The sequence below is a fragment of the Centruroides vittatus genome, unplaced genomic scaffold (genome assembly GCF_030686945.1).
Source record: "Centruroides vittatus isolate TY-2023 unplaced genomic scaffold, ASM3068694v2 scaffold_1047, whole genome shotgun sequence".
Taxonomy (NCBI): Eukaryota; Metazoa; Arthropoda; class Arachnida; order Scorpiones; family Buthidae; genus Centruroides; species Centruroides vittatus.
The window spans coordinates 867,989-895,246 of record NW_027122669.1 but is presented as its reverse complement, the minus strand read 5'-3'; the positions used below and the strand labels follow the sequence as shown (position 1 = coordinate 895,246).

Genomic DNA, 27,258 nt, shown 5'->3' with positions numbered 1-27,258 from the left:
TCTGTTCCCTATGGTGGTTATGACAGAGATCTGTTTACTATGGTGGTTATGACAGAGATCTGTTTACTATGGTGATTCTTGACAGAAATCTGTTTACAATGGAGATTACTATTCATTATGGAGTTTCTGACAAAGAGCTTCTGTTCCCTGTGGTGGTTATGACAGAGATCTGTTTACTATGGTGGTTATGACAGAGATCTGTTTACTATGGTGATTCTTGACAGAAATCTGTTTACAATGGAGGTTACTATTCATTATGGAGTTTCTGACAAAGAGCTTCTGTTCCCTGTGGTGGTTATGACAGAGATCTGTTTACTATGGTGGTTATGACAGAGATCTGTTTACTATGGTGATTTTTGACAGAAATCTGTTTACAATGGAGATTACTATTCATTATTTTTGACAAAGAGCTTCTGTTCCCTATGGTTGTTATGACAGAGATCTGTTTACTATGGTGATTCTTGACAGAAATCTGTTTACAATGGAGATTACTATTCATTATGGAGTTTCTGACAAAGAGCTTCTGTTCCCTATGGTGGTTATGACAGAGATCTGTTTACTATGGTGGTTATGACAGAGATCTGTTTACTATGGTGATTCTTGACAGAAATCTGTTTACAATGGAGATTACTATTTATTTTTGACAAAGAGCTTCTGTTCCCTATGGTTGTTATGACAGAGATCTGTTTACTATGGTGATTCTTGACAGAAATCTGTTTACAATGGAGGTTACTATTCATTATGGAGTTTCTGACAAAGAGCTTCTGTTCCCTATGGTGGTTATGACAGAGATCTGTTTACTATGGTGATTCTTGACAGAAATCTGTTTACAATGGAGATTACTATTTATTTTTGACAAAGAGCTTCTGTTCCCTATGGTTGTTATGACAGAGATCTGTTTACTATGGTGATTCTTGACAGAAATCTGTTTACAATGGAGGTTACTATTCATTATGGAGTTTCTGACAAAGAGCTTCTGTTCCCTATGGTGGTTATGACAGAGATCTGTTTACTATGGTGATTCTTGACAGAAATCTGTTTACAATGGAGATTACTATTTATTTTTGACAAAGAGCTTCTGTTCCCTATGGTTGTTATGACAGAGATCTGTTTACTATGGTGATTCTTGACAGAAATCTGTTTACAATGGAGGTTACTATTCATTATGGAGTTTCTGACAAAGAGCTTCTGTTCCCTATGGTTGTTATGACAGAGATCTGTTTACTATGGTGATTCTTGACAGAAATCTGTTTACAATGGAGGTTACTATTCATTATGGAGTTTCTGACAAAGAGCTTCTGTTCCCTATGGTGGTTATGACAGAGATCTGTTTACTATGGTGATTTTTGACAGAAATCTATTTACAATGGAGATTACTATTCATTTTTGACAAAGAGCTTCTGTTCCCTATGGTGGTTATGATAGAGATATGTTTACTATGGTGATTCTTGACAGAGGTTCTGTTCACTATGGGGTTCTCACAAAGAGCTTGTCACATTCTAACATAGATCTGTTTAATGTGGAGATTCTGACAGAGAGCTTCTGGTCACTATGGAGGTTTTGACAAACAGGGCTGTCTAAAGGAGCGGGAAGTTGGGGATTTAATTATCAATATTACTAGTTTTAAAGCGCGTTTGTAATTTATTAGTATTTACATTTAATTCCGTATAATCTTTTATTTAAGTTAAAATTATTTTCTATGAAAATTTAGTTAAATTGGACACTTGCCTAAGGTCCAGATCTGACAGAGCCCGTAAATTAGTTTATAAACATGCATATAAATAAATAAAATTTAAAATGTGTACAAGTAAACAATGTAAATATAGTAACTTTCACACCCTCTCCGAGAGGGTTACTTGTAAATATAACAAATAAATTTACCGATTTTTTATTTTGAGAGGACCTAACAGCAATGTTAGTATAGAGCACGGGGGATGGCTTTCCTCGCAGCTCTAGTGCATTGCTGTAATTAAAATAAACCAACAACGAGTTGCTCGACTTTCCCGGCAGCATTTCAAATTTTGGTGGCGCCATCTATTTTTAACTGTTATAAAATGGCAAAAGAATTAATTTTAAAGGTTTTGTAAATGATAATAACGAATAAAATCATCATTAAGTCCGACCCTACTGGAGGTACAGTACACACTACCCCCATTATCTCCCCACCCCTTCGACCTTTAACCACCAAACTTTACAGCACCAATCCCCCTAATAAACAAACCCCATGGAAAATTTTTGACAAAAAAGCACAGGAATTATTAAGCTTCAAACTGGGTGAACAAAATCGTGCCCATACACATACAAACACACAAACATCCATACATACAGAAATTACCACTTAATTTTTTTTTTTAATTTTAAGGTTCCTAAGTCCAAAATATGCAAAAATCTTGGGGGTTCATTTTTTGACCGATGCCATACTTTCCCTCTGTTATATATAACAGCCAGGAAAGTAAAAATAAGTAGAATAATCTCACAAAAAATAAATAAAACTATATTTGCAATTTAGAGTATTGTGTAATGTAATTACTTTCTCAGACGATAGATGGCAGTGAAGTACGAAAAAGTCCCCCCTCAAGTTTCGAAAACGTCAAGAGATAATCACACCACTCAGCTGTTTGGCAGTTGATTGCTACGGCATGAAGGCTCTACTTATATGTTTTCTCGTTCTTTACCTACAGTTATATGGCTGCACTTGTGAAGAAAAACCAAATAATTTCCGCCCTGAAAGTCTGGTAAGGAATTTTCTAACTCCTCCTGTCACCTTACAGAAGAATTATTCGTAAACTTTTTTATTTATTTAATCACTCTTTGCCAAGTTTTTCGAATGCGAGCGCTCTTCCTGTACGATAACTTAACTTTTAATTAAAGATATTTGGGTTATAAAATATTAAAAATTGATTAGTTTTGGCTAGAAAAATAATTTAATTCGTTGGCTTTGTTTTAAAGTTTGTTTTGAAGGATTTAATTTAAATTGTGTGCTTGTTTTTCGTCATTTGAATGTAGTCATTAACGCGCGGAATAGTCTTTAATATAAAGGAATATAATCAATAGTCTGGAATGTGAAGGAGATATCATGCGGTTGTCATTCGGGAATATAGAGGGATATATGCGGTTGTCATTCGGGAATATAGAGGGATATATGCGGTTGTTATTCGGGAATATAGAGGGATATATGCGGTTGTTATTCGGGAATATAGAGGGATATATGCGGTTGTTATTCGGGAATATAGAGGGATATATGCGGTTGTTATTCGGGAATATAGAGGGATATATGCGGTTGTTATTCGGGAATATAGAGGGATATATGCGGTTGTTATTCGGGAATATAGAGGGATATATGCGGTTGTTATTCGGGAATATAGAGGGATATATGCGGTTGTTATTCGGGAATATAGAGGGATATATGCGGTTGTTATTCGGGAATATAGAGGGATATATGCGGTTGTTATTCGGGAATATAGAGGGATATATGCGGTTGTTATTCGGGAATATAGAGGGATATATGCGGTTGTTATTCGGGAATATAGAGGGATATATGCGGTTGTTATTCGGGAATATAGAGGGATATATGCGGTTGTTATTCGGGAATATAGAGGGATATATGCGGTTGTTATTCGGGAATATAGAGGGATATATGCGGTTGTTATTCGGGAATATAGAGGGATATATGCGGTTGTTATTCGGGAATATAGAGGGATATATGCGGTTGTTATTCGGGAATATAGAGGGATATATGCGGTTGTTATTCGGGAATATAGAGGGATATATGCGGTTGTTATTCGGGAATATAGAGGGATATATGCGGTTGTTATTCGGGAATATAGAGGGATATATGCGGTTGTTATTCGGGAATATAGAGGGATATATGCGGTTGTCATTCGGGAATATAGAGGGATATATGCGGTTGTCATTCGGGAATATAGAGGGATATATGCGGTTGTCATTCGGGAATATAGAGGGATATATGCGGTTGTCATTCGGGAATATAGAGGGATATATGCGGTTGTCATTCGGGAATATAGAGGGATATATGCGGTTGTCATTCGGGAATATAGAGGGATATATGCGGTTGTCATTCGGGAATATAGAGGGATATATGCGGTTGTCATTCGGGAATATAGAGGGATATATGCGGTTGTCATTCGGGAATATAGAGGGATATATGCGGTTGTATATTCGGGAATATGGAGGGACAATGATAGTCTCTTCAGAATATGAAACGAATCTAAAAGAGAATATACAATCTCAGGGGATACAAAGAAACATGCCAGTAGGGCATGAGAGCATTCAAATAATGAGAGCATAATCGATATTTGATATGCTTTCATATTTGACAAATATGAAGAGAAAGAAATAAATCTAGCGTATCTAAATTTAACAATTTCTACTGCCATAACTCCTCAAGTGCTTACGTAATTTTCTCGCTTTAAACACGATGCTGCCTAATAACCAAATTTACTCACCTGTAATTCGTCTTTAATTCCTTTATCTTTTATTTGTAACTGTTTATGACAATTCTAATTATTTTTCCCTGAAAATTTTCTACTTGAAATGACGTTTTTGTATATTTACCACGGAAAAAATATTAATTCCATTATCGTGTATCCGTTATCTTTGAGCTGTTCACTGACATTTTCGGGTAACATTTGTTGTTACATTTGTTACTTGTTACTAAATAATCAGCTATTATCAATTGCCTTTGTTACTATTTTTAGTATTTGTTGCTATTTTCTTTCATTTTCAATTGAGTTTTTTTTATTACTAATTTCAGAATTTACCATGAAATAACTTGATATTTCTTGTCTTTACAACACTTGATTATTAAAATTTCAAGTGTAATTTTTTTTAAATTACAAGCAATTTTACACTACGGATAGGATGTTTTTAGGTCATACCCGCCTACTTTTAAGCTCATGACACGAGACCTCCTCTGTGTGACGCCTGTATCATACTTTAAAACACTACCTTAATAGTTAAAGCCACGCGCGAAGATTGTTTACAGAGAAACCCCATTTCTGCAGAATCTTTTCTAGAGCAATTATATTTATTTAAATGTAAATAAAATTTTTCTTCTAAGTGTCCCTTTTCCACTCACATCTATTAAATTATAATGGAGAGGTCTAGATTTTTGACAGATGCCATGCCATTACTCTAAGGAAATTTAATCTTTGCAAAAACTTTAGCAAATATTTTCAGTAACACGCGACACCTGGGACCCATCCCCGTGTCATAGGGTCAACATTTTGAGACAGACAGAAGGATTCGTCTGGGTAACTGTGTAATGAATTTGAATAGGGTTTTCGAGTCCTGCGAAATCAGTAAAAAGTCTGTAAAATTACAGTCAAATCAGTAAAAACAGCATGCAAAATTCTATATAAATTGATAGAGTAATTGAAAATTAATTGTATATTCTAAGAAAGGGATGGGTGAAGAAGATTCCTCTCATAACCCGTTTGTGTTTTTTTAATGATATTTAGCGAGATAATTGCCTTTAGATACAGAAAAAACTTAATTTTTTATTAAAAATAATTCAAATAATCTTTTTTTTTTAAATATAGAATGACATTTATTACTTTTTATCTGATTTTTCTCATGAATAAAAAGAGGGTATGAATATAGCAAGACCCTTTCCTTAGATTGATTCATTCAAGTAAATGATAGGAGAAAAATGATTTAAAATAGCTTAACTTTAATTTTAATTAAAATATTAATTATCCTAATTTAATTTTGCATTAATTATGTATTTATTTAGTAATTTAATAATTTTGAATTATGAAATTTAGTATTATTTAGGTTAACAAAATTACATTGTCTCTTGCCCTATATTATTCAACAACTAAGAATATAAACAATTGAGTTCACACATTTCATGCTTCATTTTTAAAGTTTTTGCTTCTATTTTATATACTTTTTACATTTGCCTGATATAATTATAAATTAATTAAGAATACAGCTATATTACAGCATTTACTACAGTATTTCCTATAGTGAATGCTGTATTCACTATAGGAAATACTGTAGATACAAACACAGAATTTACTATTAACATCATTCACTGTATCATCTAAAGTGTTTGTAGATACAGCATAGCATTAACTACAACACACACTTTAAATACAGTATTCACTATAGAAAACCATTTAGATACAGCACAGCTTTCACTACAACATATACTTCAGTTACAACACTGCATTCACAATAGCAAACACTATAGAAACAGCATAGCATTTGCTACAGCAAACAGCGTTAGAGCTATCAGCTGTGGGTATGCTAAAAACTATATACATTTATATTTATAATATGAATGTACTATAGCATTTATTATGAATATAGCGTACTATGCACGTACATATACAGTACATCAAAAGCTACACGGAATAAACTTATTATAGATATAATTTCTGTATTATAAATGATTTTTCCCTATAATTATACTGTAGAATAATAATGTTTTAATTGCAAATAAACATCTTAGAGACTTATAAACAGTGCCTCTATGTTAGAGTGTCAATGGAACAACCTTAAAAAAGCATTAAAATGCAATTTTATAAAAACCTGTAACCTGATAAAGGCACAAAAAATACCAAATAAAAACCTTGTCTTCTATTTTTAAAAATGATCTGAATTTTAAGGCTGTGATAATTGAGTAATTTGATCAAAGAAAAAGAGAAAATACTTATATACTTTGTGCAATAATTAATAAATTTATACTAAATAGACTTTAAATATTTAAAAAATCTTCATCTTTTACACTTAATATTCTAAAAACACACCCAAATTTCTAATTTTTTTATTTATAAAATCAGATTTTCTTATGATTTTTTTAGAAAATGTACATTCTTTTTGTCACAGGAATTTAATTATTCACTACTCTTTTTAAAAATCATGATCACTGTCACATTCCTTTAAAGGTTTCATATCCTTATTACTATGGAGCTAACCTTAGAAAAACTTTGTCCTTGAAGTAATCTAATATTAAAAGATTGAATAAGGTTCTTATTAGTTTAATATTGTACAATGAAACATGAAAATACCTACAAATTCTCTATATAATTTGATTCTAATTGAAGAAAAACTTGGTTATTTAGCATGATTTAAAGCAGATTTTGCTTAAAATTTTAATATTTAAGTGCATTTTAATCTAATAATTTATCTAGAAATATCTAGTACCACCTCTTTTTATGATCTGTTATTAGAAAGGAAACTCCTGCAGCAATTTCTGCTTACATCACAATGCATCAGGATACTATCCACCCTCTCATCAAGCACACATTTTGTAATAAACCTATAAAAAATACACCTTTGCCCTACTTTTCTACTGATAAACATCAAATAATTCCTATTATACTGTTACTCAGTCCATAGTTGATGGTGTCGTAAATCATCCTTTCGCATATTTACACACTGATGAGATGATAATGAGAACATTCGAACATCCCTCAACGAATATTCATTTATTAAATCTTATTAATTAACTGATTGTGAAGGGTGGAGCCGCTGTTAATTTAAAGAAACGACGTTAATCCGTCCTTCACCCACTTCTAAAGCTGACAATGATCGGTACAGAATCCTAATCGATGTTTATTTTACACTCCCCCTTACACGGGGTGGAAGTTAATTTATCCTTTTGTCCTCAACCTCCCGTTGCTATTGTTCTAGCAACGAATAAAACACGGAATTTTATTGTTAAACAACACCGCAAAAGCCATAATTACCAATAAAACTTTGTGTATATACCTTCGAGAAAGGTGCTCGGTACATATTTTCTCCATCGAGTACCACGCGAAATCTGTAATTATCCCATGAAAAGATTACTAATTGGTTGCAAGTTGTTCGGAGCAGCTGCAACGTGAGATTCGTGACCCGAATAAAGTAGTTCAATTCACCGGTAGAAACCAGAAATACTAGTAGTTGGTCCATTGATTGTATCGGTCAGACGTTGTATCACAAATGTTGGAGATTATGACCTAGCAGAATTTGGTAATCCCCGTGTAGAAAGTAACCTTGGATCCTCTCTCTGCCAGGTGGTTTCGTAGTTGAAACGAGCAGATGTTTCATCATTTATCCTCTAAATATGTAAATAATTTGAAAATGAAACATGGTGAAGGTAATTTTCATGAGAATTCGTTACATTCTTGTAGATATCTGTCAATTCATCGTGAGTACCTCACGTAGTAAGCTGCGGGATGTAATACATTTTACCTCAGCAGCAAGACTCGAATGCGGTATATTTTGCCAACAAGATTTAGTAGAATACAGCATATTTCCTCAAAAATGAAATGTGATATAAGTGTAAGAATATGGATTTCCTCAGCAGGAAAGAATTGAGTTTTTAATACATTTCTGTGAAAAGATTCGTAAATGTACTGTACATTTTTTTTCTTGGAAACAAATGTTGTATTCAGTAAATTTCCTCAGCAGAATGTCGGAATAATGCATACTTTCCCTCGTAAGTAGTGTCCATCAGTGACCGAGTGGATAAAACCTCTGAACACTGGTAGTTGGTCGTGGGTTCGTGACTTACTAACGAACCGTTCGCGTATCGTTTTCCGGGTTTCTTCACGTTTGTAACACCCAGTTTCCTGTAGAAAGTCCACCTGGGAGTCATCTTCTCGGCAGAATTGCCCACGTGTCGCATTGCCGTATACAACCAAAAACAAATCGTCAAGAGTAGAACTAAATGCAGTATTTTTCTTTAGGGAAACATAAATAAAACATATTTCCTCGGCAAAGTAGGATTGAAGATAATATATCTCCTCAACAAACAACAATAAATAGAATAAAAGTAAATTTTCTGATCAACACAGGATCGAATAAAGCACGTTTCGTCATCAACACAGGATCGAATAAAGCACGTTTCGTCATCAACACAGGATCGAATAAAGCACGTTTCGTCATCAACACAGGATCGAATAAAGCACGTTTCGTCATCAACACAGGATCGAATAAAGCACGTTTCGTCATCAACACAGGATCGAATAAAGCACGTTTCGTCATCAACACAGGATCGAATAAAGCACGTTTCGTCATCAACACAGGATCGAATAAAGCACGTTTCGTCATCAACACAGGATCGAATAAAGCACGTTTCGTCATCAACACAGGATCGAATAAAGCACGTTTCGTCATCAACACAGGATCGAATAAAGCACGTTTCGTCATCAACACAGGATCGAATAAAGCACGTTTCGTCATCAACACAGGATCGAATAAAGCACGTTTCGTCATCAACACAGGATCGAATAAAGCACGTTTCGTCATCAACACAGGATCGAATAAAGCACGTTTCGTCATCAACACAGGATCGAATAAAGCACGTTTCGTCATCAACACAGGATCGAATAAAGCACGTTTCGTCATCAACACAGGATCGAATAAAGCACGTTTCGTCATCAACACAGGATCGAATAAAGCACGTTTCGTCATCAACACAGGATCGAATAAAGCACGTTTCGTCATCAACACAGGATCGAATAAAGCACGTTTCGTCATCAACACAGGATCGAATAAAGCACGTTTCGTCATCAACACAGGATCGAATAAAGCACGTTTCGTCATCAACACAGGATCGAATAAAGCACGTTTCGTCATCAACACAGGATCGAATAAAGCACGTTTCGTCATCAACACAGGATCGAATAAAGCACGTTTCGTCATCAACACAGGATCGAATAAAGCACGTTTCGTCATCAACACAGGATCGAATAAAGCACGTTTCGTCATCAACACAGGATCGAATAAAGCACGTTTCGTCATCAACACAGGATCGAATAAAGCATTTTTTCCTCGTGAAAATAGGATCGATAAATTACGTTTCTTCAACAAAACGTAACCTCTCCCAATCCGGATAAGTTGAACGTAATACGTTCCTTCAACAAAAACGAATCGAATTGAGGACATTCCCTCGGCAACAAATTCCTAAAACAATTAAAAATATGTTTAAAAAATTGGGAGTAAAAACATTAATTGTAATTTAAAACCAATAATACAGGAAGAAAAAAAAATGAATTTTATCGATTAACTAAAGATAAATTTATCGGAATGAAAACATTAAGAGGAAGCAAATGAGGATATTCTGACATTCGATCTTCATCCTTTGCCAGATATTTAACCCATTTATGGGCAAAGGAATGCGTTATACTTCATTTAGCAAAATGAATCGACCTTCCTTAACAATCAATAACGACCGATATTTTGATTCAGCTGTGATACATTACGTATTGAATTACACACTGCGCTTCTGAGGAACCATAAAAAACAAGAAGATTCATACCTGATTTTTTAAACACAAAATGTAATAATAATCTGCACCTTTTTATGAGGTGCAATGATTTGGAGGGTGGATTTTACATTTCACAGCCTATTTTATGGATGTGGAATGTGTCGTGAGGTTTGCAGGTCTTTTAGAATCTATACAGAAACGTAGTGTTTTTGTTTTTATATTAAACAAAGAAATAAACGTCTTTTTTACTATAAACCTGTCTAAAACGGAAACAATTCGTACGTTGCAATTCCGGTTTATACGGGTTTTACTGTATTTTAACTAAGGTTAATCCCAACTCTTGACAGTTGGCTCAAAAGTATAGGAAGAGACATGGGTACATGTCGTAAAGATTGTCAACCTGATTGCGGCACCCCAGGGTGTCTCGACCAGCTTCTGAGGATATCGCGGGATTCCCTGATACACAATAATTTAGAGTTTAAATAAATTATTGTGTATCAGGTGTGCCACAAACACTTATCACTGTTGCATTCCATTCACTGTGCTGATGCTTTCTACAGCATGTACACAAGAAAATTTCAGTTGTACACTTGTACGATTTAATAATCTCTCTTCGACTAGCCATTTAGAGTCTAATTAAAAATAATTTAATGTTTATAAACCAAAATTTCTGTTCAGGAACAGCATACAAACGTAAAGAAGGAGGACCAATTGTACTCTATGATTGCCACAATACTTTGGTGTACTAAAATTTTAATTTTAAATTAATATAAAGGAATATTTTAGGTTATAAACATTAAATTATTAAATCACTGTATTTACACATTATTTAAAATGGAATTTCTGAGATTATTAATGGATTTCCTGAAGTCAGCAATGGATATCCTTTCCAGAATCCTAGTTTATTTGTAAATATCATGCTCCAAAGCTCTAGAAACTAAGTAGAAAGCCAAGAAAGAAAAATAAACAGTAGAGTGTGAACTGCATTTGACCTTACATCGCTTAGGATCGGATGAGGAACACACTTCAAATATTCATCTGAAGCGTGCTCTCGATTCGATCCTACAGGATTCACGTAATCTTTAAATATTTACACGGGAATCTGTCGTTTACACACATTTAATTATGTCTAAACATGAAAGTCTGCGGTTTGAAGATTCACAGGAATCGAAAGTTTGTATTGAGTGCGGGTCAGAAGGTTGCTGCACTCAGAATGAGATCAGTGATGAGAGGGTGAAAGACCTTGGCAATTTTCTCTTTGTTTTTTGTTTGTTCATCGTTCGAAGTTTCGCCTCTCGGCATTTTTACAACTCGAAAATAAACAAACCATCAACTGAATGGAATTTAGTTTGACTTTCTCTGTTGACTTCAGTCGTTGCTCCACATCAACTGTTTATCACACTCGAAACCAAAACTGTTGTCAATCAAAACAGTACATTTTTGCAATCATTTTTTTTTAGATCCTATTTAATTCTCCTTAAATTTAGATCCTCTAAATTTCCTATTTATATTCCTATTTAATCCTTTCTTAACTGTCTATTTAGTTTCCTGTTTAATTCTATTCTAAACTTGCTATTTAATCCTATAATAATCTTTCTACTTAATTTTGTGTTTTATCTTTTACTATTCTTCCTATCTAATCCTAAGTTTCCTGCTAAATTCTATCTTAAGCTTCTCATTTAACGTTCCTATATACACTTATATTAAGCTCCTATATATTTTAGTATTCATTTTTGTCATCAGCTTCCTATTCAATTCTATCCTAAGCTTCCTATTCTATTTATTCCTATCCTATCCTATTCAATCTTATCTTAAGCTTTCTATTCAATCCTATCCTAAGCTTCCTATTCAATCCTATCCTAAGCTTCCTATTCTATTCATTCCTATCCTAAGCTTCCTTCCTATTCAATCTTATCCTAAACTTCCTATCCTATTCAGTCCTATCTCAAGCTTCCTATTCAATCCTATCCTAAGCTTCCTATTCAATCCTACCCTAAGCTTCCTATTCAATCCTACCCTAAGCTTCCTATTCATTCCTATCCTTTCCTTCCTATTCAATCTTATCCCAAGCTTCTTATCCTATTCAATCTTATCTCAAGCTTCCTATTTAATTCTATTATCCCAAGCTTTCCTATTCAATCCTATCCTAAACTTCCTATCAATCCGAGTTATCTAATCCTATGCCAAGCTTCCTATCTATCTTCCCATTTAGCGTTTCTAAACAACTTAAAGTCTTAAAATATTAAAAATTAAAGTAAATAAAGCGATTTCTACTTTAATCTGACTTCAACTCGATAATGGCAAAACGGATCCTTATTATTTAAACTTGCAACTTCTATATAATTCCTTAGATTTATAACAATTCGGGAGTGACTGGCCCAAAAAACAGCGCTTCATTCCGGAAATTGCTGATCTGAAAAGATAATCTATCTAACTGACAGGATTGGAAGAGAGTCTAGACACGCCATTAACCAATAATACTCTCAAGAAAAGAGGAGAGCAGACGAATGAATCTGGAAAAACAGTTTTAGTGACTTGAAAGATTTATGTTGCATCTAAGTTTAGGAATCGAGAATACATCCAGTTTTTATCCTCGTTTATTAAATAATTACGGAAAATTCTTTGATCCTGTTTACGGGCCGAATGGTTTTGTTTTTGTTTGTATAAGGCACATGACACGTGGGCGATCTGTCCAGGGGACTTTCTAGGGGAATCTCGTCTATATTTAGCTGTTACGAACGTGAAGAAAACCCGGGAAAATCCGCGTGGCCAGCAAGTTGGCCAGGCGCGAACCTACCACCAGTGTTTGGGTATTTGATCCACACGGCCACTGGTGGGTGAAATTGAGAGGAATGAATGAAATTTCAGGAAGAATCAACGAAATTGCAAGAGGAACCAACGAAATTGCAAGAGGAATAAATGAAATTTCAAGAGGAATCAGCGAAATTGCAAGAGGAATCAGCGAAATTGCAAGAGGAATCGACGAAATTGCAAGAAAAATCGACGAAATTGCAAGAGGAATCAGAGAAATTGCAAGAGGAATCAGAGAAATTGCAAGCGGAATCAGAGAAATTGCAAGAGGAATCAATGAAATTTCAAGAGGAATCGACGAAATTGCAAGAGGAATCAACGATAAAGTTGATTCCTCTTGCAATCCTTCATAATCCTCTTCTCTTGATTTATGAAGGATTTTCTCATTAGTCTCTTACACTGATTGTTTCTAAGAAATGCAAGTAAAAGAACAAATCATAGGATTTATCCTTTCCTATAGCAAAGGATCATTTGGTCACATTCTGTTCGATTCGTGGGTTCGGATCATACCAAAAGCCTAGCAGTCAGTTTCTTGTAGAAAGCCTAGAAAGAAAGGATTATGGCAATTTTCTTTATTTAGGTTCTTTAAATTCATTTCCAGGAACTGAACCTTCTTTTATAATACTGAATCTATGGGAAATCAAGGTTCGCTTTACGACGACTAGCTTAAAAAAATGATTTTACAGCAAAAAAATAGGTCGTAAAAGCGGGGTTAACTGTATATCGAGAATATATTATAATTCCTATAATAATCGGGCGTTACAAAACTCAATTGGTCGAATTAGAAGGTAAAATAGCTCTTTTTTTAAAATACATTCCCAGTTAATGACATCGTTTCTGTAGCAGAAAAAATAAATAGGATAATCAATTTTATTGATATTTTTAAAAGCAGACATACAAACTGACCTTCGTTTAATCATAAATATTAATAAGCAACTCCCAGGAAAGATTCTTTAACGCTTAATTTATGCATAGAGCTTATTAAATTCTCAATTAAAAATCAATAATTTAGCTAGAAAATGAGTAAAAGAATTTCTTTAATTTAATTTAAATACCAATTAAATTAATGGGGTGAGGCCTCATCTCACCTGTTTATATTCTTTACTGATTTTTTTTTATTTATTAAAATTTATGAAATTCTTAAAATTTCTCTGCTTAATTTTAAGTAAATCTAAATCTACATTTAGTATTTAAGTATAACCCTCGCTTTACGACCTAATTAGTTCTTAGATAATTATCGTTAAGCGAGTAATTTTTGATTGTATTTTATAAAATTTTTATGCTAAGATGCAAAATAAATCAAATTTAAAGTCGTAATATACGTTATACTTCGCTTTTACGATCTATTTGTTCGCTGCAAAGCCATTTAAGCAAGTCGTCGTAAAGCGAACCCGGGTTTCACATTTATTCAGTGTTATAAAACGAGGTTCTGTTCCAGAAAACGGACATTAAACCAGCCGTTACAAATGTATAAGCAGTGCTCATTTAAATTTTTTAGTTAATTTTATAAAATTTACGATAAAGTTTCTTAAAAATTTTCTGGTTACATCCGGTGAAAATTAAGTTTAAATATGTAGTTGAACATACCCTTCGCTTTACGACCTAATTAATTCGTCAAAGCCTGTCGTTAAGCAAGCCGTTGTAAATGGCTAAATTATGCTCTTTTTTATTTTGTTGCCACATCTTATTCAATTAATTAAATTTCTATGGTTTCGTCGTGTTATTTGTATAAACTTCATTATGTTCTGCTTCAATCCAGTAAATAATTGATATCTGTAGCAGATCCCCGCTTTACGACCCAATAGATTGCTGAAAAGCTCATTATTAGACGAGCGCAAACCCTATGTACAGACCGTATCTTAGGAAGTCCAGCAGAACTCCATACACTGGAGCAACTAATACACTGACAAAATAACTAACTCAATGTATTGGAAATCTCAAAAAGGCTCCATTATCTTGAGTTATACTATTATTTCCTTAGACAAACCTCTTCACTCGCTTCTTCTACTAGTATTTCCTCAGAGAAACCTCTTCGCTCGCTTCCTCTACCAGTATTTCCTCAGACAAATCTCTTCGTTCGCTTCCTCTACCAGTATTTCCTCAGACAAATCTCTTCGCTCGCTTCCTCTACCAGTATTTCCTCAGACAAATCTCTTCGCTCGCTTCCTCTACCAGTATTTCCTCAAACAAATCTCTTCCCTCGCTTCCTCTACCAGTATTTCCTCAGACAAATCTCTTCACTCGCTTCCTCTACCAGTATTTCCTCAGACAAATCTCTTCGTTCGCTTCCTCTACCAGTATTTCCTCAGACAAATCTCTTCGTTCGCTTCCTCTACCAGTATTTCCTCAGACAAATCTTTTCGTTCGCTTCCTCTACCAGTATTTCCTCAGACAAATCTCTTCGCTCGCTTCCTCTACCAGTATTTCCTCAAACAAATCTCTTCCCTCGCTTCCTCTACCAGTATTTCCTCAGACAAATCTCTTCACTCGCTTCCTCTACCAGTATTTCCTCAGACAAATCTCTTCGTTCGCTTCCTCTACCAGTATTTCCTCAGACAAATCTCTTCGTTCGCTTCCTCTACCAGTATTTCCTCAGACAAATCTCTTCGCTCGCTTCCTCTACCAGTATTTCCTCAAACAAATCTCTTCCCTCGCTTCCTCTACCAGTATTTCCTCAGACAAATCTCTTCACTCGCTTCCTCTACCAGTATTTCCTCAGACAAATCTCTTCGTTCGCTTCCTCTACCAGTATTTCCTCAGACAAATCTCTTCGTTCGCTTCCTCTACCAGTATTTCCTCAGACAAATCTCTTCGTTCGCTTCCTCTACCAGTATTTCCTCAGACAAATCTTTTCGTTCGCTTCCTCTACCAGTATTTCCTCAGACAAATCTCTTCGCTCGCTTCCTCTACCAGTATTTCCTCAGACAAATCTCTTCCCTCGCTTCCTCTACCAGTATTTCCTCAGACAAATCTCTTCGCTCGCTTCCTCTACCAGTATTTCCTCAGACAAATCTCTTCGCTCGCTTCCTCTACCAGTATTTCCTCAGACAAATCTCTTCGCTCGCTTCCTCTACCAGTATTTCCTCAGACAAATCTCTTCGCTCGCTTCCTCTACCAGTATTTCCTCAGACAAATCTTTTCGTTCGCTTCCTCTACCAGTATTTCCTCAAACAAACCTCTTCACTAGCTTCCTCTACCACTATTTCCTCAGACAAACTTCCTTACTTTCTTCTCATAGTATCACTTTACAGAAACTTTCTCTCACTGCCAGTATCTTCTCAGACGAACTTCCTCACTCATTTCTGCCAGTATTTCCTTAAGGGAACTTCTCTTCCACACAAGAAGTATTGTAGTTACGTATCAAACAACCATCTTTAACGTAACGACAATATAATCGAGTTTTGTCTGTGTTCAACAAGCGATTTCAGGGGGCGTCAATGGGCCAAAACCCCATAATTTACAAACTTAATTTTAGAAACTTGCAGAAAACACAGTCGTATTTTTAGCGCATTAAGGTTCCTCCTTATGTATAATCACGTTACTCAAGCGCCTACCGTGAGCTATGCGATGAGGAAGCTCGCGTGAGGGGAAAGTAACACTTTAATAAATTTAATGACGTATTTTTATCAAAGAGCGGCTACTAATTATCTTCTTCGCTAATCTAGGGATGCCATTAAAATCTTGCTTCTTCCTACGCTTTTCTGTGTTAAAAAAACATAGGAAGAGCATCTGTTCTGTTTTTGATAGGTTCCACCTTAGACAGGTTTACTGTAATTGCCGAACAGAAGAAGAAAAGCTGTCAAGTGTAGTCGATGATAATGAAATTTTGTACTATAATTTGACAAACAGGAAATGCCACTTTGTTCCGCCTTGTCATTTTGTTACGAGGAAAAATTGAAAGGGGGTCCTTTATTAATTTGTAGGTTTTAGGTCGACACATTTAATGACGCGAAAGAAGCTTTTTTCTTTAATAAAAAAAAATAAGAATTTAATTCTTTTATTGTGAATGAAATTCAGAATTTAAGGTGCTTAAACGTGAAGACAGGCAATAACAAGACCTCGCTTTACGACCTCCCGCTTAATACTCATTCGTCTTAAAAGCGGGGAATGTCTTATATAACGAATACTAATCATATGCCATAAATTGTAATAAAAACATCCAGACAGACGGACGAACATTTTAATTTCTTGGCTCAAATCGTGAGGGAATCGAACCCGTTTTTCACACGAAGCAAACCACATTTTATTTTAATTAAATATCTTTAAAGGAATAATAAAAAGAAACAATAGAAATTTAAATTTCGTAAAATTTGAATTAAAATTGTATATTAATTATTTCATTCTTGGAAATTTTTTGTTGCTTAGTTTTCGAGTTTTAAGCGTGTTGATAAAAAGAAATACCGGATGAGAGTTTAATCAACTTGTTCTGTCGAGTTCAATAACTCGAGCATTTTCGAGTGAATTTCTTTTAATTCAATTATTTAAAAACAGGAAATTTAAATAATATCCACGAACGAGTATTTCATGCATTTTGTTATGCATTTCGTACATACTTTTTTATACTATTTTTATTATTTCGTGAACATTTTCTCAGAATTTCACGTATATTTTCCATGTAATTTTTTACAACTTTATGCAAAATTTCCTCAGAATTTCACGCATATTTTCCATGTAATTTTTTACAACTTTATGCAAAATTTCCTCCGAATTTCACGCATATTTTCCATGTAATTTTTTACAACTTTATGCAAAATTTCCTCCGAATTTCACGCATATTTTCCATGTAATTTTTTACAACTTTATGCAAAATTTCCTCCGAATTTCACGCATATTTTCCATGTAATTTTTTACAACTTTATGCAAAATTTCCTCCGAATTTCACGCATATTTTCCATGTAATTTTTTACAACTTTATGCAAAATTTCCTCCGAATTTCACGCATATTTTCCATGTAATTTTTTACAACTTTATGCAAAATTTCCTCCGAATTTCACGCATATTTTCCATGTAATTTTTTACAACTTTATGCAAAATTTCCTCCGAATTTCACGCATATTTTCCATGTAATTTTTTACAACTTTATGCAAAATTTCCTCCGAATTTCACGCATATTTTCCATGTAATTTTTTACAACTTTATGCAAAATTTCCTCCGAATTTCACGCATATTTTCCATGTAATTTTTTACAACTTTATGCAAAATTTCCTCCGAATTTCACGCATATTTTCCATGTAATTTTTTACAACTTTATGCAAAATTTCCTCCGAATTTCACGCATATTTTCCATGTAATTTTTTACAACTTTATGCAAAATTTCCTCCGAATTTCACGCATATTTTCCATGTAATTTTTTACAACTTTATGCAAAATTTCCTCCGAATTTCACGCATATTTTCCATGTAATTTTTTACAACTTTATGCAAAATTTCCTCCGAATTTCACGCATATTTTCCATGTAATTTTTTACAACTTTATGCAAAATTTCCTCCGAATTTCACGCATATTTTCCATGTAATTTTTTACAACTTTATGCAAAATTTCCTCAGAATTTCACGCATATTTTCCATGTAATTTTTTACAACTTTATGCAAAATTTCCTCCGAATTTCACGCATATTTTCCATGTAATTTTTTACAACTTTATGCAAAATTTCCTCCGAATTTCACGTATATTTTCCATGTAATTTTTTACGACTTTATGCAAAATTTCCTCAGAATTTCACGCATATTTTCCATGTAATTTTTTACAACTTTATGCAAAATTTTCTCAGAATTTCATGAACAATTTTATGAAAATTTTTCAGATTTTCAAGCCCAATATTTATGTTTCTTCAGAATTTCAGGTACATTGTTAATGAATTTTTCCGGAATTTCGCGCACATTTCTTGTAAACATTTTAGAATTTCACGAACATTTAATATTTCATATCACTATTTCACATACACGTAAGAATTTCATACATATTTTCTTACTAATTTTCTCGGAATATCTTACGTTTCGTACGTCAAATTTCACAAAGAAATTTGATCGATCACGAAATAAAATGTAAAGATTTACATTTAAAATATTCTTTAGAAAAGCAGCAGATCTACACGTCAAGGACGAAGGGGGTATTTCTTGATTGACAAAAAAAGGTTAAAAGGTCACCACCAATTTCCGCTTCAAATCTCTCTCCCGTTAATGACAACCGAGTCACAACTGTCGCGACGTTACGTTTAATTGTTACAATAACTCCAGAATTTTTAGTTTTGCGATCATCGATCGGCGATCGATCGATATTAAATGATAGATTTTGAACTGAATGATCATTTAGAAGTGAAAATAAAAATCAATGACAAATGGAACGAATGCAATAGATGCGCCATTTTTTCTCTCTTTTATAGGAACAATTGAAGCAATCTCATTAGTTATACTCGTTTCTGTAGACATAATTTAGTTTTCTTAAATAGAAACAGTTCCTCAATTTTTGTTGTTTTCTACAGGAACAACTGAAACAATTCCTCACCGAATTTATACTCAGTTCTTTTAATTTTTTTATCCTACAGGATATTCTTAGCTTTTGGCTTTGTAACACTTCCACGTTACCCATTATTTTCATTTATTAATTTTGTTGTAGGAACAATTAAACAATTTCTCGACAAATTTATGTTCATTTCCTCATAATTTTGACTGATTTTGTACATGTTTTTTCATTTTTTCCCCTCGCAGGAACAATTCGTAATAGTTTTATGCCCATTGTTTTCAATTGTTTGTTTTTGTTTTTTTTTTTCCTAATAGAAGAACATTTCCTCACTATACTTTTTACCCATTTTCAATTTTCACTTTGATTTTCCTCTTGCAGAAACGATTCCTCATCATATTTTTGACATTATTTTTAGTTTTATGTTATCTTTCCTCATGCAGAAACGGTACCTCATCATCGTTTCCAATTTTTTTTTCTTGTTTTCTCCCTAAACGAACATTTCTTCACTGAACATTTATGCCCGTTATTTTCAATTGTTTACTCTTTCCTCTACCGTACATAAATTTTTCTCCCATTTTTTTGCCTATTTCCTCACAGAAACAGCTAAAGCAATCTCACAACCCCACCTTCCCTCAGGATATTTTGGCCTTTCCTCGCCTCAATTTTTCTCATATTTTTAATTATTTTTTCTGCAGGAACAGTTGCAGCATTTCCTCACCAAACTCATGTCCAGCAACGACACGGATCAGCAAAAATGCCCAGCACCGACCTGGCCTATAGAAAAAGAGAAATGCTCAGCACGACGTTGCCGCTTCCACGCCGATTGCGACACTTTACTCTGCTGTTACAACGGCTGCGTTTTCACATGCACTCAACAGATGGCGCCTGCTGCCCGGTGAGTAGCGCCAAGTTTTCCTCTATCGACGGGACCGAAATGGAATGATGACCTCGCGGTGACGTGTCCGACGAGCGAAAAATCCCTGCGAAAATTACTTTAAGTGCGCTTTTTAAATCCAGACAAAACGGACGTTCGAGATAAAGAATAAAAACGAACGTGATAAGAACCGGTTCTTTATGATTCATTCTATTGTATGCAGAATTGTTTCGTGCTGTATCTGAGATAAATGAAATGATTCTTTCTAAAAAAAAGGCGTGTAAACCAATGTAATTTTAGGGTATTTTTGGGGCCCTAAAATCACAATAACCCAAAAATTTAACATAATTATGACAAAATACGCTCATAGTTATGTTTGCACTGTAATATCACTCATTAAATCACATGCCTGCGGTTATGCTTATGTTATGAGCATGGTTATAAGGTTAGAGCTGTTTATCGAAATTAAAATATTAGCTATGCTTACATCATTAAGCACATAGTCATAGCGAGATGGTTATACATATATGTTTATGCACATATCTAATATTATAAGGTTAACCTCATATTAGATTATGTCTATGTGCATAACCACGTGCATATGATCATAAAGGTTATATGCATGTGGTTATGCACATAGACGTAATTACCAGATTATGTTTATACGATCGTGCACATAGTTGTGTTTTCGGTACCAGGAATATAATTATGAACTTTATACGTGAAAAAATTACGCATCAAATTATAAATTACGCAATTTTGAATTCTTTTGCCTGGAAAGTTACGCAACTCGTTGCTGGATTTTTTATTATATGTTGTTTTATTGCAGCGCAATTATGTGCACATTAGTATAACTGTAATTATATGTAATTATGTTTATAGTAGTTATGTGTAGCATGTAATTTTATGGTTAAACACATAATGTGTTTATAACTATAAACGTATTACTTTAATAATAACTATAAGCACATTGATGTAATTATGTTTAGCATAGTTATAAGTGTATAATTACATAATTTATTATAAGCACATACATGACGTACATAATTGTTATACGCGCATAACTATGTGCATTTAAGATAACTATGTAATTATGTGCTTATAACAATAAACATATTACAATAATTTATATATGGGTTAATGTTACCTATGGTTCCAAAATGGCGGCTCGTCTCCGATTCCAGCAAATAGAAGAAAGGAAACAGTAGGGACACACGTTCTAACCTAACCTGACCTATTCTAATAAATTACCATAATTATTACCAACAAAATTATTAGAATAGGTTAGAAAGTGCGTCCCCACTGTTTCCTTTCTTCTATTTGCTGGAATCGGAGACGAGCCGCCATTTTGGAATCGGAGACGAGCCGCCATTTTGGAACTATAGGTAAATTTAACCTAATTATGTATATACTAGGTGTGAGTAATTAGTTTCATAGATTATGCACATAGCTATATGCTTACAACCATGTGCTTATAACCACATTATATTTATTTATATATACGTACTGTACAGTACACATAAATCTGTTACCTTCAATGCACATTAATATACTCATTCATATATTTTTTTATAGTTATCGATTGGTTACAAGAAGCTGATATGAATTCAGTCGCTTTACCAGGTGAGTGACATTAATTAGGTCTTTTTTCTTACATAGACTGATGACAAAGTATTTGTAACATCAATAAATATTAATAATTTAATTGATGATGATAGTAATTAATAGCGAGGTTGAGGCCGAAGTTTTAAACGCGAAAACGTGTACGTCGGACGTTCAGTGCCGCTTTCCTGTAAGCCTAGAAGTTTGACAATGGCGTTTGGAATGTCGAACATGATTCCACTGACGTTCCAAACGTCATTGTCAAACTTCTAGGCTTACAGGAAAGCGGCGCCGAACGTCCGACGTACACGTTTTCGCGCTTAAAACTTCGGCCTCAACCTCGCTAGTATCTTCTAAAGGTTGCACGTATGATTAACGTAGTTAGCTGTTAATATTAAGAGAACACTTCTTACCCTTCCATATGTATCCTCTCATAGAGAATTCTTATGGAAATGTACTGTTTCTGATATATTATTATCGGTTACTATATGGGTATGGTAGCCTATGGCATTGGAGGTAACTTATGAGCAACCTCATACGACACGACTTCATTATCATCCATATTCCAGAGCTAACTTTTCCATAGGTATCTTCTACGAGAAGATACCTATGGATGGTGTCTACTTATTAATTAAATGGAGGTTATTATAGGGGTATGTTTCGACTGACTACTGCCATAGTCAGTCGAACCTCTAATAACGGCCACTTATAATTAGAGACCATTTTTTTCAGCATTTTATAACAAAAATGCATACAGAATAACCTCCAAGCAACGGTCATTTATATAATCCTTTGTTCAGGGATTTGATTGTATTTTTTTAAAAATTAAATCTCGCTTATAATTTTCAAATTTTACAAATTATTTTAGAGAAATACAGGAAGTAATTGGAAAAGAATGTAATTACTGTAAAACCTGTTTAAACTAGCACCGAACAATTCCGTTTTAGACCAGTTCCGTCTTAGACAGATTTTACTGTATTATATGTATATATTTTTATCGAAAACAAAACAAAAAAAACTCCTTTTTCATATTTCTATGACTATTCTAATGTCGGGTGTTCCTTTTTTAAATCCCTATCAAACGTAGGACATGTCTTACAAGAGGCTTTACATTGTCAACACTTGATAGAATTAACCCCACTCTACTATTTAAACAAAGAGAAAAAACAATAAAATAAATGTTTTCATTGAAAACAAAGACCTTCACTTCCTTCTTTAAATCTGAAAGTAGGTTGCTAGCACGTGTCAATTTTTTCCCCTTGTCTTACGATAGAACATGTATCAAATAATACCAGATGTGTCATGGGTTGGGTCGAAAATATTCACACAAAAATTCCTACATACTTTACAATAAACAATAAAAGATCTGATTTCAAGGCATGTTTTCCTTTATGTCACCCGCCATTTTTAACAAGAACTTTTTTAAAAATTTTTATTTTGTTTATTTACACAGATGTAGTTGAACGTTCCTGTAGCGGTTCCTCTATTTCGGCACCTACTGAAACAACAGGATGTCCATCAGGATATACTTGTCGCATCAAAGAACCTGGTGATCCTGTCAGAGGGATTCCAAGTTCTGGCACTTGTATTCCAAATACATTACAAGAAGGCAAGTATTTATATCAGTTATAACAACAGATTTATATTGCAGAACAGAAATAACACAGATTTATTTGTTAAACATGCGAAGAGAACCCAGAAAACTCCACATGCCCAGCCTGTTGGTGAGGTGCTAACCTGAGATTAACTACCAGCGTTTAGTAGTGTTAATCACTCATTGCAATATATTGTAATTTAAATTAAAAGAGGGAATACCAGTGGCTGAGATTTAAAGACACTTAATCTTTTTTTAAATTGTCAGATTGTTAAACAGAAGACATACTAAAAATAATCAATTTTGATGATGATTAACTGTATTATTGACCTATAAATTATATTTCAGGTAGATTTTCAGTAGATGAAAGTGATTTGTTCAAGGAAAAAGTAGGAAAAGATACTGGTGAGTGCTTATTTATTAAAATTTCCACTATTTTCTTACAATTGCTTCATATTTTTCATTAATTTCTTTGTTTTTTTTTCCTAGTTTATCTTCCAGGAGGCTGTTTACTGACTGCGCAACAATATGAACACATGCAACAATTTATGCTCAAAAGTTATGTTGTGGACTGGTAAAAATCTTTATTTACTTATTTTATTTATAAAGAAATTACAATGTTGTACGATAATTAAGAAATTTTTATGTAAAAATACTGTTTGTGAGTTTAAATCCATAAACAATTGGGGGAAATGAGAGTTTATAATAGAGGTTAAACAGAGATAAGTCTGAAACACATAAAAGTTATGTTAATTTTTACAGGGAGCATGGTGCTGAGTAGTGTTGCCACCTTTACAAAATCACTGACCTAGACAGCAGGTCGGGTTTGTTCAAACAGAAGTTCCTGACACATGTGCAATGTCATTTTACAATGCAAAGAATAATGTGCATGCTTGTTCTAAATCAGTTACAGTTAGGGATGTCGAGAGGCAGGTTGCACGTCACACGTCAGCATAAACAGAGTAACATGGCGGAATGACAAATGAGTTTCAGTGAGTGTGAGGTCTTTTGTTGTTCAAATGGTGTAAATTTATAACAATATTTGCAAGAACTTTGTTTCATCGTAATTTCACAATTTCTATGAAAGACAAAATTAATAGTTCACCCGGACAGTGAGTCAATTCCCAGACTGTCCGGGTGAAAACCGAACGGGTGGTAACACTAGTGCTGAGTGGCTTCAACTAGACAGGACCATGTGTGTGATTGATGTGCAGTCTGGACAGTGTCATCTTAATGCACAGGCACACTGGACAATTATGTGGAGACCCAATGGTAATTTAGGCACAGATCGGAATTTAACACTAATTTTCGAATCACCCATCAGTTGTTTAGGCAGAGCCTGGTATACTACTTTGCCCAGAGGCCTATATTGCCCTGGATGTGAATTCAGCTTGTTAAACTCTTTGGCAACTTCAAGCTGATTGCTGTTTCCCACCATCAAAATAACTTGAATTCATTCCTCTGGGTTCAATATATGCTTTATTTATAAAAGAATAAACAAACATCTATATAACTCCAGCATTTCCAGACTTATAGAACAGCCTGTATAGAGAATGGATTAACCTAACTAAGAACACCGAAGAACTGATTGCTGAAGCTTTTGTACTTCTTGATAACAACATAGTTTTATATCAGAAAATCTGTAGAAATGTTTTGAGAATGCTGTCCATTGAGCATCTTATACAATTTTTTAAAATTTTGTTAGGAAGAAATTAGGTGTGTAAGATATTCATGAACAAAGAGTGACGTTAAAGATGCCCAGTGTCTACCTATGCATCCAGTTGTGACGTAACGAATAATTAAAAGACAGTTTCAGAATAAGTCAAGAAATTATAATTAAACTCTTTAGAATTGTTAACTAATACTTGGGCCACAATAAACAGGACTGGATTTGCGCATAAGCTAAACAATCTGCAACTTAGGGTTTTGTGTTGAGTGTAAAGCTTAGGGCAGTGGTTTTTAATGGAGAGTGCCCACAACAATGCTTCATGCATCACAAAATATAGTGCTGAGCAGCACTCTAACACTTCTTATGTGTATTACTAAAGACACAAGACATAATAACTCTACATTGAAAAAGAAGTAGGGATGCCAATATTACAAAAAAATTAAAAACGCTGGTTTAGGGTCTACATTTATACAGTACCAATTAATATTTGATGAAAACAAAGGACCTCAACAAGTCTAAGTATATCCCTGGCCATATATAAGTTATGAAACTGGAGTTCATTTCCATCTTTTCCTTTATGAAAACTTGATAAAGGAAAGATGGGATCAAAGAATTGATTCTTTGATTTATTAATTAATTTAAACAATTACATGAAATAAATTTAATATTTTTTAACATAAAAAATGAATTTTTTACCTTTCGAATTCAAGATGAATAGAACCAGCTATGTATAGTGTAGTGCACTGGGTTTCAGATCTTTGGGGACTCAGTTAGTTAATAACAGAACCCTAAAATAACTTTTTCACTAGAACTCATGATACTTTTGCTCCATTACTTAATAGAACAAAAGCCAAATTCTAAATGAAAATGAATTAAAATAATTAGAAAGCAAGCAAAATGTTAATGGCATAAGTTCAGATAATTTTCATCAGATAAATTTAATAAAAATTAACATTTTTATTATTTTATTCTTAAATTTTTTGAGAAGTAAAGTCAAAAGTATAGAAACAATCAATATAACATAAATATTATTTTATATTGCTAACATTATATATACTTTTGGATATTTTTCTTGCAGCTTCTGTATCAAAGGTTCGGTAGAATGCCAAGTTATGCTATGACATTGAAGAAACTTATATAGGCAGGCACAGCATTTAAAGAATGTGGAATCTCATCCCATCAATAATACCTCAGAGAAACTAATTTAATTGTCTCATTAAATCCATAAATATGTGATTACTTGAAACTTCAATGTTAGAAAATGTATCTGATAAGCAGTGCCAGATAAAGTGAGGCAAACTTTGTGAATGCCGCTCATTGTACACGAAATTAACAATGGAAATGAAACTTTATACTGTTTCACCTTTCCAATTTACAAACTCTTGTGCCTTTGTAGCCTCGAACATTTTTGTCACGATAAAAATTAGGAAAAATGCCACCTTGCTGCATCGTACCACCATCCAACCCCGACAACAGGAACTCCCAACTATAACATTTTCCAGTTTTTTAATGGATAAGAATCAGGGAATCTTTGATGTTGCATCCTTTATGCTTTGTGGATTAAATAAGAAGCTAGGAGAATATATAAATAATTACTTTACAAGCTTTTATATTTATTTTATATCATCATTAGCCCTACATCATAATATTAAATTCTTCGTGAAATTTCCACTTTCAAACAGGAAAATACTTCCACGCACTTCTAAAATTTCTTGTTTAGAGGAAGAAAATTTTACTAAATGCTCAAGAAATTATTAAAAATCAAGTGTTTACTAGACATTATTTAGGAAGAAGTACGGTAGATCTGTGCTTATACAACCTGTTACAGGGAAGAAACCAACATAAAGTGAGGTTCTACTGTAGTTAATACATTCTGTTATAGAAATAATGCAAAGTATTCAAAATGAAAAGGTAAAGTTTCATTTTTTGTACAGAAACGATTAATATCAGCATTTATCTTCCACTTCTGTGCATTAAAACATTGTATTTTTAATAAAAATAAAAAATCATTTTACTCATTT

The 27,258-nt window shown here is 33.7% G+C and overlaps 1 protein-coding gene across 2 annotated transcripts; it reads left to right on the top strand.

The window, feature by feature from the left end:
* The first annotated feature begins 2,630 nt into the window (after window positions 1-2,630).
* On the top strand, window positions 2,631-27,248 carry LOC136986477 (WAP four-disulfide core domain protein 1-like). Of its 2 annotated transcripts, none has more exons than XM_067284014.1 (7): window positions 2,631-2,735; window positions 20,194-20,391; window positions 21,947-21,995; window positions 23,428-23,583; window positions 23,917-23,973; window positions 24,058-24,142; window positions 26,316-27,248. In XM_067284014.1, exons 1-7 carry the CDS (start codon window positions 2,640-2,642, stop codon window positions 26,356-26,358), a joined length of 684 nt encoding a protein of 227 aa, XP_067140115.1. In that variant the 5' UTR covers window positions 2,631-2,639; the 3' UTR covers window positions 26,359-27,248. The 2 variants fall into 2 exon arrangements, with proteins under 2 accessions (XP_067140115.1, XP_067140116.1); XM_067284015.1 differs by having other exon boundaries at window positions 23,428-23,587; window positions 23,921-23,973.
* Window positions 27,249-27,258: the final 10 nt, after the last annotated feature.